The sequence below is a fragment of the Gekko japonicus genome, unplaced genomic scaffold (assembly GCF_001447785.1).
Source record: "Gekko japonicus isolate JY-2015 unplaced genomic scaffold, Gekko_japonicus_V1.1 scaffold4259, whole genome shotgun sequence".
Taxonomy (NCBI): Eukaryota; Metazoa; Chordata; class Lepidosauria; order Squamata; family Gekkonidae; genus Gekko; species Gekko japonicus.
In genome coordinates this window covers 17,338-35,321 of record NW_015164328.1, presented here as the reverse complement: position 1 = coordinate 35,321, position 17,984 = coordinate 17,338, and the positions used below count along the sequence as shown (strand labels likewise).

At 52.2% G+C, this 17,984-nt stretch overlaps 1 protein-coding gene across 1 annotated transcript in view; it reads right to left on the bottom strand.

The window, feature by feature from the left end:
* The window catches only part of LOC107108415 (sideroflexin-5-like), a gene marked incomplete at its 5' end in the record, with an annotated part of 42,446 nt that overhangs the window by 15,551 nt on the left and 8,911 nt on the right, over positions 1-17,984 (bottom strand). Inside the window, one exon of the mRNA XM_015408843.1 lies at positions 5,723-5,840. Coding sequence (XP_015264329.1) covers positions 5,723-5,840 — 118 coding nt within the window. The remainder of the gene's footprint in view (positions 1-5,722; positions 5,841-17,984) is intronic.

The following is a 17,984-nucleotide window of genomic DNA, read 5'->3' as shown; positions in this document are numbered from 1 at the left end:
TTGGACCCTAATCCCAGAGCAGCCCAGCCTGGCGTGGAGAGCTCCGGAGGCATCTTCGCGGTGACCTCCGAGCGCCTCTTTTGACTGAGCGCCTTCCCCGTTTCCCATTCAAGAGCCGCCTGGTAACCGTGGACGCATTTCAGCCTCACCAGATCTGCTAATTATTGACAGTTGGTGAAGAGGAGATGTCGCTTGCTCCTCCTGTTCAGCGGCATCTAATTAGTCACTGCTAGTTCACTGCTGCCGCCGTACCCGGCGCTGGGGCTCGTTAACCTTTTGCTTGTCTAATGGCGCCTGCCAGCAAGATGGAGGCTCAGACAGATTGGCAGGAGAAAGTTATTCCCTCCCCCCACCAGCACCCCACCGCGCCTGGAGATCCAGAAGGAACAGAATTTCAGTTGGGAGCAAACCCATCGCAGAGACGGCTCGTCTTGCATCCAAGGGGCGGGCGGGGGGGGAGGGAGAGCTTTGCATCCCGTCTCTCCCGCGGAGCACCCCGTTCCTCAAAGCACGTGCTCCAGGCCAGCGCCTGGCATCCTGCCCGCCAGCCAGCCAGTCTGCTCTGCACAGCACCTCCGGAGACTTGGCACGCATCTAGGGCCCGGGTCCCAAACAGGCAGCTGAGAAGAAGGGCAGAAGAGCCAGGCCGGGTCACCCCACAGCGGAGCCATCGAGCCCCCCACGCACGTTCCCACAGCCACGGGCCACCAGATGCCCACGAGCAAGTCAGTGGTGGCGAACCTATGGCACGGGTGCCAGAGGTGGCACTCAGAGCCCTCTCTGTGGGCACGCATGCCATCGCCTCAGCCAGGCCCAGACCATCATTAAAGTGACGAATTCTCCGCCAAATAACTTTAAGTAAATGACAGCATTTGGGATTGCTTTCCTTACATTGTTTGGATCATCTTCAGTTAACGTATGAGTTGTTTTTTCTAAAGTAAAACCTCAGTATCCAGGTTAAATTGCCGTGTTGGCACTTTGCGATAAATAAGTGGGTTTTGGTTCGCAGTTTGGGCACTCAGTCTGTAAAAGGTTTGCCATCACTGGTTTATGTACTTATGTCATTTACAATCCGCCTTTCCCTCTGGGGACTCAAGAGGGAATGCATCAGCACAGTCAACGGAGTGGGACATCTGCTAGACTATGTGGTAGGATTTGACTAGAAACCAACCAGAGGAGAACCACAGCAGAAGTCTGGAACATGCAGAAGTCTGGAACATGACGCATTAAACAAAAGCAAAAATGACATAGCGGGAACAACGCTCCCTCCCTACTGGGATTAAAGTTGTGAGCGAGCGATCGGGCTGCTGCATAAATTAGTTTGCTCTGGAGCCCTCCTTCCTGAGCTGAGACAGAGGCTAAAAAACGGTGAGCTAGCTCACACTAACTCAGCTTAGAGGGAACACTGAGCAGGAACTTACTTACAGCAACAGGTAATTCAAGTGGTACACAGTGGTTATAGTCTTCATTCCCTAGCCCTTGACGCCCCAAGCTTCTTCCTGAACCGCAGTAGCACAGCGCAGCCCTATTTCCGGCACCTTCCCAACCTCCTTGGGCAGGCCATTTCACAAGGTGGGGGCCACAACAGAGAAGACTCGTGTCCAAGCGGTTGTCGATCTTGCCCACTGGCAGCGTGGCACCCGGAGGAGGCGCTGCTCAGATGAGCAAAGGTGTCATGGGGCAGAGCACAGGAGGAGGCAGGAAGGACAAGATGCCCCCCTCCCAGTCCTCCGCTCACACAGCCACCAGACCCACACGTCCAGCTCCACCCTCCTGCGGATCCAGCGCCTGCCCCTCCCTGCTATTGCGGGAAGGCTTTCCCAGCTGCCGGGGTCTGTCAAGGTCATCCTCTCGGGGATGTCTGTCTGCGCAAGGGGGCAACTGTAGTCTGCATGGATCAGGCACTGTGGAGAAGTCCAGCTGCAACGCCCCCCCCCCGGCCTGCGGTGGGTCCAAGACCACTCCCGGCAATCCATGAGAAAACAAGGGAGGGGGAACCATGGGGGCCTCTCTGAGCTCCCTGGAGAAAGGGCCAGGTAGAAACGTGCCAGACGGACAGCCACCAGCTATTGCCCTACATCGTCCTGTTCCAAAATGAGCATCCCGGTGAGTCAGAAGCCCCAGACGACTGGGCAGGCGGGTCTCCTTCCTTGGAATCAATCCCCTTCCTCAAAAAAAGAACCTGGACTGGAACTGGGGGCTCAGGTGAGCAAAGACACCAGAGCACAAGGCCTTCCTTGGTGTCGAATACAACTGACCAGCAACCCAGAGGTGGTTCCGCCTCCCACCGATGGACGGACACTGGAAGAGCTGCTGCGAATGGAATCCGAACCTCGCGGGACATTCCCTGCCAGTTTGGTGTCGTGGTGAAGTGCAGGCGGACTCTAATCTGGGAGAACCGGGTTTGATTCCCCACTCCTCCTCCACTTGCACCTTGCTGGATGACCTTGGGCAAGCCGTAGTTTTGACAAGAGCTGACCCTGAAAAAGAGCCCTTTCTGTCAGAGCTCTCTCAGCCCCGCCTACCTGACAGGGTGTCTGTTGTGGGAAGAGGAAGGGAAAGGAGTTTGTAAGCCGCTCTGAGACACCTTTGAGTAGTGAAGGGCAAGGGGTATAAATCCAATCTCCTCCTCCTCCTCCTCCTCCTCATCATCATCATCATCTTCTTCTTCTTCCCCTTTACACAATGGACCTATTTGCTTGGTTTCTTCTCCACCAACTCCCCGAGCTCCAGCTGGTATCCTTGGTCCCCTCCCCACTTTTGATCCTCATAACAAACCTGTGAGGTAGGCCAAACTGACTGTCACCAACGACGGCACCTGGAGGCGTGTTGTCTGTGCATCCAGAGACAATGTTTTCATTTGGGGGGGGGGGCGATTTAAACCTCCCAATGTATTTTTTAACATTTTCAGATTTTTCTGCAAACCTGGGAAGTCCCCCAGGTTTGCAGAAGTATCCGTTTTCTTTCTCTGTGACCCCAATCCATGAACTTAGATATCCACACTTCGTTATTAGAATACACGGCTTTCCTGCAAGGGGGAAGGTGTCTACCGCCACAGACCAGTGACTTTTCCTTGTTCCAGGCAGGACCTTTCCCAGGGTGGACCTGGAACAGACTCCTCATCTGAGGAGAGTCTGGGAAATGCTTCAAAGGAAGATGGGGGGGGGGCCTTAGGAGACTCCTGCCACTTCAAGAGCATCCGTCAGACCCCAGGTTCCCTGGCTGCAGAGGCCTCGCACCAGGAACCTGCCTCAAGGGCCAGCCTGGCAGGCCTTCTGGCCCCAGAGGTATCCTCCCCTCTTGGCCTCAGACCAGCTCTTTGCCAACCTCAGTGGTCTAGGGTTGCCAACTCCAGGTTGGGAAATTCCCAGAGATTTAGGGGTAGAGCCTGGGGGTGGGAGGGACCTCCGTGGAGTATAACAGCATAGAGTCCAGTCTCCAAAACAGCCCTTTCCTCCGGTACAGCTGATCCTTGTACTCTGGAGAGCAGCTGTAATTCTGGCAGGTCTCCAGACCCAACCTGGAGGTTGGCAACCCTAGCCAGTGGACAGAGAGCACCAGCTGGCCTGAAAGGAGGTCACCCTGAGAGGAAGGAGGGCCAGTTCGCCAGCCAGGTTCCAGCCACCCGGCAAGAAGGCTGCTCCGGCCTTTCTAGCGGTTGTCCATGATGGCCCACTAAACCCTTGCAGGACAAGGCCCCACAAATCGCTGAAGGGGGGGGGGGGGATTACTTTTGGGCTACTGAAGCTTTAGTGCTGGCTAGGAGCCAGCTGGTCTTCAGGCAGAGAGCAAGCTGTCATTTGTTTCTACCAGGAACCAGTGTTCCCTCTAAGCTGAGTGAGTGTGAGCTAGCTCACCGTTTTTTAGCCTCCGGCTCACAGATTTTTGCCTTAGCTCTGGAAGGAGGGCTCCAGAGCAAACCTATTTACGCAGTAGCCAAATCGCTTGCCCACGACTTTAATGCCGGCAGCTCACAAAGTAGAATCTTTTCTCACAAGACTCCACGGCTTAGAGGGAGCATTGCTAGGAACTAGTCAGCCTGACTAAGATCATGGTGCTGCTGGGGGTGGGTGGGCATGGCGGGGCAAAGCCCTGTTGCCAAACCCCACAGCTGGTTGCCCAGGCAATCCCCCCCCCACATGGCACCCTCCTCCGGCACCCTGCCCCCAGACGACGGAACACCACCCCCACCCGGTTTCGGCTCCAGGGTTTTCTGCATACAAACAACCTTCTTTACACAGAAAAAGATAACAGCACGCAGCATTTTCAAAAGGCTGTTTCAGTGTTCAGACTGCTTTGTGCACATTATCTCTGCGATCTGTTAAGATTCAAATCATTTGATTAACTAAAAGGTGCTCAGAATTAATTGAACGGCAGATTTTTTTTTTAAGTAATGGCTTTCCACCCAGCTGCCTGTGGAAATTGACCTCCTTGTAGAAACGGCACCCCCCCCTTCTCTCACACACAGGGGATGGAACGGAAGCCGCCTGGAGGGGGCCTTGCCTGCCAAGGCAAGAAAATCAGGTGCCCCTTTAGGCAGTTCTGATCACTCCGTTAACCAGTCAAACTTTATAACGTGGATCCAGGAAGGTTTCTCCTCTCAGGAGGAGGATCTACTAGCAACTCCTCAAAGCACACGAGGCCAGGCCACTGGGAGAGGCTCCGGCCTGGCCCTGGCGAGGAGGGAAGGAAGGAGGGTGGCCCCACAACATCCACCCGGCAGGATCCAGCCTCGGCCACCGACAGTGGGACCGAAGAGGCCTTGCAGCCGAGCGAGCCAGGGTACCTGTCGTGCGTACTGGCCCTGCTGAGGTTGACGACTCCTCAGATGAGGAAGAGGCCGGGAGCAGCCCAGCCTCCTCTGGAGTCAGCCCAGAAGAAGAACCCTCAACAGCACAAGAGGTGCAGCCACAAGGAGAGATGGATCCTGAGCCTGGCCCAGCACCCCCAGCCGCAGAGACCCCAAGGCCAGACTCCCCGCCTAGTTCTCCTGAGTGCCCCAGACATAGGGCACGCCAGAGGCTGACTATGCAGGAGCGAAGAAGGAGGGCTAGACAACAGCTCCTGCAAAGGCAACGGGAGGAGCTGTAAGTCTTGGCAGACGTGACTCCCAGGGAAGGGAGGACCCGCTCATAAACACTCCACGCTCCTCAGCGCGGCAGCAACTCTGCATGCTCAGATCTGCTTCTGGTGTGTAGCAACCACTCCTCGTTCCTGACTCCCACAACCTTGGACTGATTCCCCGGCTATCCGACCTTTGGCTGTGCTGTTTACCCTGATTCCGGACTGCGTTTCTAGCTTCCAGTGTGTAGGTCACCGTGGTAACCAGCTAAGCCAGCACAGTACGGCTCCGGAATCCACCCGTGTGGCAACAGCAGCCCTCTGCTGACTTCAGCCCAAGAGAGGCAGCAAGATGGAGCAGGACCAGGCCTGCGGCGTGCCTGAAGGGAGGGCCACTGAGAACAGGCTGACTGCCGCCCCTCTTATTTATTTATTTATTAAATTTATATCCCGCCCTCCCCAAACAGGGCGGCTAACAAAAGAGGCACATGCCAGAATTGAACAGCTAAAAACATGTGTCTTAGACCACAGGGCAAGCCTGAGTGCTGTGCCACTGGGCCCCCGTCACCCACCGTGCCAGTCACACGAGGCAGATTCGGCATATCCCTGTTGGACAACGACGGCAGGAGAGGGGCTGGGAAGGGGAAGGGTTGCCACTGACCTCAGACATCTGCGGGAAGAGGCTGATGGCCAACGGGAGGGCCAGGCCGAAGGCAGCAAGGCACACGAGGCTCTGGACTGGGAGAATCAGCCGCGGGCGGGATCGCAGGAAAGCTGTTCTGTAAGGAGAAGGGTAGGTTAGCGAAGCTGAGGAGAAGGCCGAGGAACGCCTCCCTCCCTCCTCCCCTGAACCACCAGATACAGGAGAAAAGAGAAATAGTTTGGACTAACAAAACTTGGGGTAGGGGAGGAGCTTTCCTGAGTCATTGCTTGCTTCTTCAGATGCAGGGACACCCACTGGCCAAGCAGGCCAGGGCTTCGGGACCACACTCAGCAAACCCACACGTGGAAGTCCGCTACGGGAGACAGGAGGTGGCTGGAGACTGGAATGTGGTCTCTTGTGCTGTTCCCTACTTGCATCAGCGCAGAAGAAACTGCAATGCACTTAACTGTGAGGCCGCCTCGAGCAGAGCTCTTTCTAAATGACTCAGGTCAGGCCTGATTCCGATACAGGCGTGCACTAGTCCTAGCATAACTACTGCGCTCAGTTGGAAGGGACCTCCAGGGTCATCTAGTCCAACCCCATGCATAATGCAGGAAATTCACAAATACCTCCCCCCCACCCCCAGAAAGGGCGGGGGGGGACACACTCCAGGGTCCCCGGCCAAACTGGCCTGGAGAACAATGGCTTCCTGACCCCAAAGTGGCGATCACCATTTCCCTAGGCGTGTAAGAAAGGAAGGGCCACGAGAACTAAGCCCTGAGGCAACCCTTCCCGCCCGCCCTCTCACGATCTGCCCGGGTTCATACCATCAGCATTGCTGTCAGATGGGGCCATCTAGCCTCTGTTTAAAAACCTCCAAAGAAGGAGAGCCCACCACCACCTCCCGAGGAAGCCTGTTCCACTGAGGAACTGCTCTGTCAGGAAGTTCTTCCTAAAGTTTAGCCAAAAACTCTTCTGATTTAATTTCAACCCATTGGTTCTGGTCCGACCTTCTGGGGCAACATCTCCGCTCCTGTGAAGCTGGACTTTCTTCCAATTCTCAGCTGCTGTCTGCAACTGGACCTCAACAAATTACATCTATTGATAATGGGTTAGGTGGCTTTTAATCTACATAAGGCCATATAATTATGTTATCACTTGGTTTTCTTGCTCCTCTCCAAGGCTATTCTATTGATCTCGGTTTGAACGTAGACAAGGACTGTGCCTCATTGCTCTTATTGGCTGTATCAGCAACCTTTCATACTGTGAATCGTGCCATTTTGTTGCTGCGTCTGGAGACAGAAGGATAGATTAAAGGATGTGCCTTAGATTGGTCTAAATTATTCCTTGAGTGGGCAGGATGCCAAGTGTTCAGAAATGCATTTTTTCCCATGGAAGGTCTGAAATGAGCAAAACCTCCATTGTGTGTTTTAACAGCTCCCCCCCCCCACTTTCTGGGCAGAGTACAGGCAGGGAAGGAAGGAAGTCAGTGCACTTGCTTTCCAGATGTACCTCAGCCCATCATCATAGAAATGCTAATGGATCTCACAAGGAGAGATAATGGGTGAGTCACGCTCTCCCCCTTTCCCAAGCAGGGAACAGAGATTTGGAGGTGTTAAATGCTAGAGAGTCTTCGGGAAGGAGATTCCTGGAGCTCACCAGGAAAAGCCTCTTTGACCTGTCCTGACCTGGTCAGGGGGTGGGGAAAAGAGAGGTGATAAAAAGTCCTTGTAGCAGGAAGGAGCTCTCTTTTCCTGAGGCGCTCAGTCCATGAGAGCACGCAGAGCTCTCCACTGGAAAGGCAGCCATTGACTATGTGCTCGCCTAAAGAGCTGGAGCAAGCTTCAAGGTAACGGACCTATGTAGAGATCCGTAACATCTTAAAGCTAAGGAGCCTGTCCTATATTTTAACATCTGACAGGGCATGCATAGAGAGAGGGATGGAGGACTTGATTTTTACCCCTTTCTTTTGTATCCCTTGCTCAATCTGATGCTTTGCTAAATTTATGCTTGTAAGTATCTTCATTTTAATAAATACTTATAACCAATGCTCCCTCTAAGCTGTGGAGTCTTGTGAACAAAAATTCCATGTTGTGAGCTACTGGCATTAAAGTTGTGAGTGAGTGATTTGGCTACTGCATAAATTAGCTTGCTCCGGAGACATTCTTCCTGAGCTAAGATTTATAGGTATCAGATTAAAAAAATACTTTTTTAAAAAACCAGAGAACTGGGGAATGAAGGGATAATACCTCCCAGTGAAGCTCAGCTTGACTGACAGACCACTGCCTGCGATTATCCCAGCTCTCTGATCGGTCAGCACCAGCTGGAGGCTAAAAAACTGTGAGCTAGCTCACACTAACTCAGCTTAGAAGGAACACTGCTTATAACTTTGAGGCTGGCAGTGGTTCTCTGTACCACATAGACCTCCACTGTATTTATTAAGTACAAATTTAAAACATATAGAATGGGCCCAAAGGCAGGTCTGCTGGGGGACCGGTCACTCTGGACTCTGTCCTCCTTTCCTGGCCTCCACACCTGTGTGTCTGGGGGCCATTGACCCCACCCAGGGTTCCCAACCTCCAGGTCCTTTGGCTGTCCTGAGGCAATATCACCCTTTTAACAGGCCATCTGACTGGGGAGATCAGTCAAAGACCACTCAGTCTTTTGATTAAAACTTTCACTTAACACTAATTAATTATTCTCAATATGATTAAGTAAGAAAGGATTCAAATCTGCATAAAACATTAGACATAAATCAATGAGATTAAAAGTAAATAACCATTGCTTGTTATTTCCTGTTCTACCTACACTGAATTTAAACGACTGGTATTTTTGGCCACTGTGTGACAGAGTGTTGGACTAGATGGGCCACTAGCCTGATCCAACACTGGCTTCTCTCTTATGTTCTTATGTCTTTTTCTGATTCCTTCTAACCGACGCACCAACTCCAACTGTCCAGCTACTGACTCGCCAGAGGCAACAGACAGCCGGAAAAGACCCTTTCCCTCAGCGCTCAGCTGCTCTTAAAGCTCTCCTCATTTTCTGCAGAAAAGGTAAAGTAATCTCACTGAAGTCCAATTCTGAGAAATTCAGGGATAATCAAGTGTCACTAACTTTTACAGACAGTTACATGGACCAACATACGACTTTATTGAACCTTCCAAGTAGTACCTTCTAAAGGTATGGTGTGATGTACCTCTGAACATACAGTGATACTTTCACAGTTGAATGCATGTCTTCCCTCAGATTTTTCTGGACATAAATTCAGCCATTAATGTGACATTAAACAGTTGTCTCTAACAAGGAACAGCAGATCTAGTTTTCAGTGGTTTGTGAGTTTTTGGTCCCAGGCCGAAACTCTGAATCGTCGAACACTGCGAAAAATTGCATGCTTGTTATTTTTTTTGTTGCCCTTTCCTGCACCTTTTCCAATGCTAGAATATCTTCTTTTTTTTGAGGTGTGGTGACCAGTTCTGTACCAGTTCTGTACACAGTATTCCAAATGAGGCCGCACCATCGATTTATACAGGGGCATTATGATACTGGCTGAGTTGTTTTCATTCCCCTTCCTAATAATCCCCAGCCTTTTTTTATTGCAGTTGTATACTGAATCGACATCTTCAGTAAGTTATCTACCATGACTCCAAGATCTCTCCCCTAGTCAGTTACCGCCAGTTTGCATCCCATCAATGTATATCTATAATTAGGATTATTTGCTCCAATGTGCACCATGGCCCTGTGTCAGGTAGCCCTGTCATAGATCTGGAATGTGGAGGGGGGCACCTCCTCCCCATTCTCAGCTGCTCTGCGCTATCTCTGGCTTGACCTTGTTGTTGTTCCCAGCTGCAATTAACTCGGCTGGGAAAGCTAACGGCTTCTGCGCTTTGCCTGCTTGCTTGCTTCAGCCCGTGCGCGCGAACTATAGCCATTGGCTTCAGCTCGGGGGGGGGGTTTGATTACACTATAAGTCAGAGGCCATTATGCTGCAGGCTATTCCTGACACAAGCTGTATACGTGTTCTTTAGTACTGGACCACCACTAAACACTTATCTTCTTAAGAAGCCTTGTGTGGTGTGCCCTGACTAAGGATCCTGACACCCTGGCCCTAATGTCAACATCAACATCAACATCATTGCCAGCCTGACGACCAGCAGCCTGGGTTGGGGGTAGGCGGCCATCCAGTTGTCGAGAGAACGCTGCCACCCTCTATTGTAGTTATATTTGGAGTCGTTATGGTTTTATATGTAGTAATTTTGATTGAATTCTGTTTTTAATATTGTGGAGTCTTAATGTATATATTTACCGGTACATATTGTAAGCCGCCCTGATCCTGCCACGGCGGGGAGGTTGGGATAAAAAATTAATAAAATAAATAACTTTGCACTTGCCCATGGAGAACCCCATTTGCCACGCTGATGCCCACTCGGCCAGCCTTGACAGACCCCTCTGGAGCGCCTCACAGCCCTCCCTGATTCTCACCACCCTGAACAACGTCAGCAGACGTAGCCACTTCACTGCTAATTCCCAACTCCAAATAATTAATGAACAAGTTAAAAAGCACCGAACCCAGTACCGTGCCCCGCTGCTCACCCCCCTCCACTGTGAAAACTGCCCATTTATACCCACTCTCTGTTTCCTGTTAATTAACCAGTTTTTAATCCGCAAGAGGGCTTGTCCTCGTCTATCCCATGACTGCCGAGTTTACTTCGGAGCCTTTGATGAGGCACTTTATCAAAAGCTTTCTGAAAGTCTAGGTAAACAACATCTGTTGGGTCATCCTTGTCCACATGTCTGTTCACCCCCTCAGAAAATTCTAACAGGTTAGTGAGACAGACAAGATCTTCCCTTACAGAATCCATGCTGATTCTTCCACAATAGCTGCCGCACAAAGCAGCCGTTTTCTGCAAGGAAAATAATTCCAGTCGTCCAAAGATCAGTCATAGCTCCGGGGGATCTTCAGACCTGCCTGAGACGGGCAACCCTGCTAGTTTAGCTCAGATGGTGGCGCTACCTTTAGCTGCAGCTCTGAGCCAGAGCCATGTGCGTAAAGGGCCTCAGTGTGGGGAGAAACCTACCCCTCACCCGGGCTTCTTGGGTGCGGTGCTCGAGAGCCCCTCCCCAGCCCCCCTCCTGCCCCCCTCTGGCGGCAGCACCCTTTGAATGACGGCCCCGCTGGGCTCTCACAACCACAAGGGAACGAAACCAATTTAGAGTGTTCACTGGTGCCGCTCCCAGGTGTGACTTCCGCCACGGGTGTTTTAAGCTCAGGCCAGTTCACATGACAATGGCTGGAGCCTCCTAATTAAGAGGAGTTATGGCCTGATTTAAAGAAAAAGCCTTAATTAACACATGAAGTGTAATGTCTTAATTGGGACTCAGATCCTACCATTTGCAAAGTTCAGCCTAAATGACTCACAATTAGCGGAGAGGGACGCTCCCTCCCTGTCTTCAGATCTCTGCTCTCCAAACACAGCACGCCAAAGGCAAAGCATTCTCCGGAGGGAGGCCGCCCGCCCGTCACTTGTTGCCTCCGGGATGCGGAGGAGCCCGAAGTGTACTCCCTCCATTCTTCTAAGCCGACGGAGAGCAGCAGCATGTGCTCAGCACGGAACGGGGCTCAGAGATCCACCCTTTGCCACCCCCACTCTGCAGCCCGGGAATCACGAGGGGGGGGACACGCCTACCAGGAGCAGCTCCTGCACAATCGTGCCAGCTGGGCCTTGGTCTGAGGGAGCTCCCAGGCCCGACTTTCTCCCCAAGGTTTGCCCCTCGCCTCACAGTCACCAGCGGGCCCATCTGGGCTCCTGGAAGTGGCCTGCGGCAGGCGCTTGCTATTGGGGGCCATGATGACGAAGGCATTCCACCTTCTCCGACAGCAGCAGCACCACCCACAGCCCTGCTGGCCCTCTGCCTTTGCCTCACTGGCCAGGATCTGGCTAGCGAGGAAAGAAGCGGCCCATGGGAACATGGACGCCTGTTCGAAGGGGCCCGGGACAGTCGCTCCCCAAATTGCTTCTCACAGAGAAGGGTGCATTTCAGGATAAGAGCACTTCATATCCAAAATGTTGTGTATGCTGACCACCACTGGGGAGACAGTGAACAGCCAGAGCTTGACTCTGGAAGAACAATAGGGACTAGGCTCCTAGTCCCTCCACTGGGGAACCAATGGGCACCGTGGCGTGTCCCTGGAGTGTACATAGTTGGCCTCCCGGCCGTTAGTTAGCTATCTTGTTGTGTACCAAATAAAGCGTGCCTTGCACTATGCCGGTCTTTGTCCTTCGTCCATGCGGCAACCCCACTGCACAATACAAAACAAATGCCAAGTTGAGTCTAAAGCTTTGGAAGGCCCAGCTGAGTTTCCTGGTTCCTGCTGCCAGGAGCCGAGTTCCAGAGCACTCCTCAGCAGGCCGGGCCGGGTGCGGCTCTGCTTGGGCTAGTGCCGTTCATCCCCTCGTTCTCAGCTGGGCTGCCCAGTAAAGCAGCAAGTTCCTTGCGGAGCTCCACATGGGGTGCACACGGGGCGTGGAGCTCCACACGAGCGGGGCAGCCCCATCAGGAATAAGTCAAGAACCAGGACATCAGTCCATCGAGCTCAGTATGGTCTCCTCGTACTGGCAGAGGCTCCCCAGGGTCAGAAAAGGGTCTTTCACATCACTGGAGAGCTCCTGCACGCCAAGCAGAGGTTCCCTCACTGAGCCGCAACCCCTTCCACTCGCCAGCGCCGAAGAATATCCCACACAAACACCTCCTCTCCCCTTTCCAGCAAGGGGAATGACAACACAGAACACCCTTCTTGGTCTCTGTGCTGAATTCAGCCACACGCCTTCCATCTGTCCTCAGTGCATCCCTGCCATAAGGGTGTCCTCCAGACGGGCAGGCTTGGGTGGCATCTGCACAACCCTTGGCCCCGGGCGCTCTTGCCCCCCCCCCCCGGGCTCTCTGGCGCCAATACTCATGTGAAAGTGTTGGGTGATAGTGAGATATTGAAAAAATGGTATTTAGCAGAGATAAGATAGCCCAGCAGAGCCTGAGTAAAATAATTCAGACTGAGAGTCCATGTGTGATTAAAATATAAAGTTTTTACTAAATTCTAGCATGGGAAGGGTAACTGGGATGAAAATAACAACAGAGCAAAATCTGCTACATCCTTACTCTACAAAGACAAAACTAGAAGAGAGAGATTATGGCTACTCTTCTTCAGAACAGCAAACAAAGATGGGAAGAGAAGCCATAAAATGGTAATACACAGCCCGTAGCTAGGGAATTCTTTGGGAGGGGGCCTTGGGGGCCCCCGCCAGCTAATTAAATGGAAGTACCGTGCAGGTGGTAAGTTGGAGCACTTTGGGGGCAGCCCTGGAGGGAGGGGCCCCAGAAGAAACACGAGGAGGCCGGGTCCCGTGGGCCCCATGTTAGCTACGGGCCAGGTAATACACCTTGACATTTTAGACCCAATCAAATTCCTAGATCAGGGAGACAATTCCCGGGCATTCCTACATCTAAAGAACACTGGTTACATGAGAAACATGTAACCAGTGAGTAGCATAAACAAACATTTAACCCCAGATATACTGAGTGTTTTCAACTTGTAATACCCAACAGAAAGCTCTCCCAAAAGCTTCGTGTCTGACAGAGGGAGCTCTGACTCTCCAATGCTCATGCCCTGGGGAAGGCCTGTTGGCCTCTAAGGGGCTTACTGGACTCCAGTCTTGCACAAAAGCCCGCCTAAAAAAGTCACCCCTCTCTCCCCGCGAGTGGCGTGGTCCGAGGTCTGGTGCTGTCCCTCTTCCTGGGAATCCCCGGCTTCTATCAGTTGTTATTGTTTAGTTTCGTTTATTGTAATTAGCCATCGGTCGTTACAAAATTACGAAACACAAATTGTGAACAAGCTATAGGTCAGAGTCAGGATATACAAAAATACCAAAGATCAGTAACAAAATATGACTAATTTAACACAGTAGCCCAAATAATGCCCCTTCTCGATGCCACCTTGGAACGTATATTCTTTGCAGCAAGGGCAAATAATGAAACTTTATAAGAGACATATGCATCAGTGTCAGAGAGCAAAAATGAATTTTCCCCCTCAACTGGGTAAGCACTAAGACCAGATAAAATACCTGCTAAAAATTTAGCCCTCGGACTAGAATACGATGGGCCAAAGAGAATGTAGTGAGGTAAAATCCTCAAGTCCGTGGGTGCCACAAATACATAGACGATGGGCCAATGGAGTTTGATTGAATTGGCCCTCCAAAATTGCTGTTGGCATTGATTGGAACCGTAGAGAGGTAAAGGATGCTCTAAGGACGTGTTTAGAGATATTAACTAAGCATGTTCTAGTGTGGCCCGATTTGATTAATTTGTACCATGGTGCCACTTTTGATTTTAATATCAGAGAGCGGTCTAGCCAAGCATCAAAGTCATAAATCCAGTTTCTAAGTTGGGATGTATTGTGGTGAACAGAACAATCCCACAGTGCTGCACTTTCTGGGGTGGGCTGGCCCGTTGCTTACAAGGAAAATCCCCAGAGGGCCCCAGCGGCCCTTGTCGGCAGTGTGTGTGTGGGGGGCTGTTGCGCTCAGCCCTGGCCAGCGACACCCACCACCTGGCTCTCCTGGGCCCCCATCCAGCCCTGGGCCTTCCCCCCCTTCAGGAAAGCCGGCATAAAGCTTCACACCCTCCCCCCCCTTTCCTGGGAAACGGCACAAACACATTGCAGTGCGCACAGCTTTGTGGGTGAAGCCGCGCAAGCTTTTAGAAAGGAAACAGAAGTATAGCCCTGTGCTAGTCACTAGGGAAGAGGAAGGACGTCTGTCCAGAGAAGAAACAGTGGGGCTTGCCCATCACGTCCGGCATCACTGTGACAGGGAGCGATTCACAACTAAACAGAAAAATAATTCTCTGCCCCGAGAGGGACAAGGAGGCTGAGGGAAGCCAGGCAGCATGTCGCCCTCCCCTGGCAGCTTCCACAGCCACCTCTGCGCATGGCCCTCCCCCCGCCCTCCCCTGCAGCCTCTTACCAAGGAGAAATCCCCCTTCCTCCACCTCCCTCAATCGGCCTCCGCTGCACTACTCCATATTATGCGCAGTATTCCATCTGGGCCACAAAAATGTAAAGCACAAAGACTGGACGGGGGATACATTTCTGGGGAGTAGTGCATGCGAAAGAGATCTTGGGGTAAGAGTGGACTGGAAACTGAATATGAGCAGTCAGTGTGCTGCAGTGGCAAAAAAGGCAAATTCAGTCTTGGGTTGTATTAAAAGGGCCACGGCATCGAAACCGCAGGAGGTCATAGCCCCTCTGTATACTGCCTTGGTCAGGCTGCACCTGGGGTACTGTGTGCAATTCTGGAGGCCTCACTTCAAAAAGGATGTGGGCAAGACCGAGAGGGTGCAGAAGAGAGCGACGAGGATGATCGGGGGTCTGGAGACGGAGCCCTACGAGGAAAGGCTGAGGGCCCTGGGAACGTTTAGTTTGGAGAAGAGGAGATTGGGGGGGGGGGACATGATTGCTTGATTGCTCTCTCTAAATATCTGAAAGGCTGTCATTTGGAGGAGGGCAAGGAGCTGTTCCAGTCGGCAGCAGAGGAGAGGACCCGAAGCAACGGGTTTAAATCACATGCAGAAAGGTATCGGCTGGATATTAGGAAGAACTTCTTCAGAGTCAGAGTGGTTCAGAGGGGGAATCAGCTGCCTTAGGGAGGTGGTGAGCTCCCCTTCACTGACAGCTGTCAAGAAGAGGCTGGACAAATATTTGTCAGAGCTGCTTTACGCTGGGCCTGCGTTGCGCAGGGGGTTGGACTAGATGGTCTCTGTATGGACCCTTCCCACTCTATGATTCTAGGATTTGTCTCTCTGCAAAGCACTGCCAGGTTGCCCTCCTCCCGGATCTCCCCACCCCCCTGCAAAGAGTTTGCTCCCAGCCGGCTGGGGGCAGAGTTTCCCCCCCCCCCCCCCCCACCATGGGAGGTTCTGGGTGTGGACTGGCAAAGGTAAGAACCCTCTGCTCCAAAGCGACGCGTCTCTCTCTAAAATGACATGCAGATCCGGAGTGCTGCAGACAGTGCATCTGTTCCTCAGACACTGCGCGTCGCAGATCTTGCAAATACACCTTCATTCAACTTTCAGCACGTTGTTGATTAGTGGTTCAAATTTTGCATAATGTGGCAGCTGCTGCTGGCGTCTTCGGGAGGTTCGGCAATGTCTTCCATATGGAAGTTGCTCTCGGAACTCCAAAGGAGTTATCGGGTTTTGTGCACTGGGGTGGCGTTTGCCTCTGAGAAGGTGTGAGATGCTAAACTAAATATGACAGGAGCTAACCGAAGGCTCCCAAACTGACAGAACTGGGGCGGGGCGGGGGAAGTGTCATGTTTATATTACACAGAATTGCCACTGGTGCCTTCCTCCTCCCAAGTCTCGGGGAAGTACGACGGGGCGGGAGGGCACCAAATGCCAGGCAGACTTCTTGCACGGGAGCTGAACTCCTCCTGGGCTATTGGAAGGCTACCTGCCCCTCTTCAGAGGGGACATTCCTACCCCTGCTGCTCTGAAGAAGAGACAGGATTTATACCCTGCTCTTCACTACCTGGAGGAGGCTCACGGCGGCTTCCACTCTCCCTCCCTTCCTCTCCCCACAACAGACACCTCTGAGGCAGGTGGGGCTGAGAAAACTCTGAGAGAACTGCCCTTAAGAGAACAGCTCTGAGAGAACTTATGACTGACCCAAGGTCACCCAGCTGGCTGCATGTGGAGGAGTGGGGAATCAAACCCAGTTCTCCAGATTAGAAGAAGAAGAAGAAGAGAAGAAGAGAAGAGATTGGATTTATACCCTGCCCTTCACTCGGAGTCTCAGAGTGGCTTACAAACTCCTTTCCCTTCCCCTCACCACAACAGACAGACACCCTGTGAGGCAGGTGGGGCTGAGAGAGCTCTTGACAGAAACGGCTCTTTTTCAAGGACAGCTCTTATCAGAACCACGGCTTGCCCAAGGTCACCCAGCAGGTGCAAGTGGAGGAGGAGTGGGGAACCAGATTAGAGTCCGCACACTTAACCACGACACCAAACTGGCTCTCAGGAGATCAGGAGCTGCAATATCCCAGGAGACCTTCAGGCACCCAAACCATCCAGCAGCAGGGATTGCTCTGCCCTGTCCTCCGTGCAAAGCCGGAGAGGCCACCTCTGCCGCAGTGGGGCAAACCTCTGCGTTGGGGTCTGAAGTCCAGTTACACAGAAACAAACCCCACAGAAATCCAAGGGCCTACGCAGTGTGTGCGCGAGAGAGAGAGAGGGTGGGGCAGCAGGGGGTGCAGCACAAGGGTTCCCGGTGCCCCTCAGAGCCCCCCTCCCCACAGTTTTGTTCAGGGATCTGAAGGACTGCCTCCTCCCACGTGCCCCTGTGCACCAGCTGCCGGCACCAGGCAGCCCTCAGCACCACTTGGTGGGGGGGAGCCCCGTCTGGCATCGACCAGAGCCCAGGGGGCCTTTTCCATCGTGGCTCCGGCTCTGTGGAGGGGGGGCTCCCTGAAGAGGTGAGGGGGGACCCCTCCCTGGCGATCTTCAGGAGGCTCAGCAAGACCAGGTGTAGCGGTTAAGTGCGCGGACTCTAATAAACACCATACAGAACCTTTATTGGCATATAAAACCAGTAAGATAAAAACCTTGTCAAGCTAAAACCACATCTATAAATCTTAGAGCACACCAATATTGAGAATAGTTTCTTGCTACCAAAATCTTAGACAAAAATTCGGAGAAACCTGATTGCATTATCAGAATTGATCCTAGACAGTAAGGGCTTAATCAAAAATTGTTGGGTATTTGCATGTTGAAAACACTCAATGTGTATGCATGGGGTTAAATGTCTGTTCTGTTGTTACAGGAAATCACCTGTCTTTGTGTTAGCCAGTGTTAGCTCAAGTCTGTTAGCCCGCGAAAGCATCCCTGTTCTAAGAGTTTGATTGGGAGCGAAGTGTTAGTAACTTTGCATTTTATGAGCCCTCTTCCCGTCTTTGTTCGCCTTGAGGGAGAAGCACGTTGGAGGGCCATCTTCTTCCAGTTCTTCTAGTCTAGAGAGGATGTAGCTAATTTAGCTCTCTGTTATTTTCTCCCAAGTTACCCTTCCCTATGGTAGAATTGTAGTAAACTTTTATATTTTTAAACACACATGGACTCTGGGTCTGATTATTGAACTCTGGCATTGCTAAGCTGTTTTTTTAACTCTGCTGAATTTCTTTAAAAACTCTAACAAAAGGTTATGGGCGCCATTAAGCTCTGACGCGCAATGAGACCA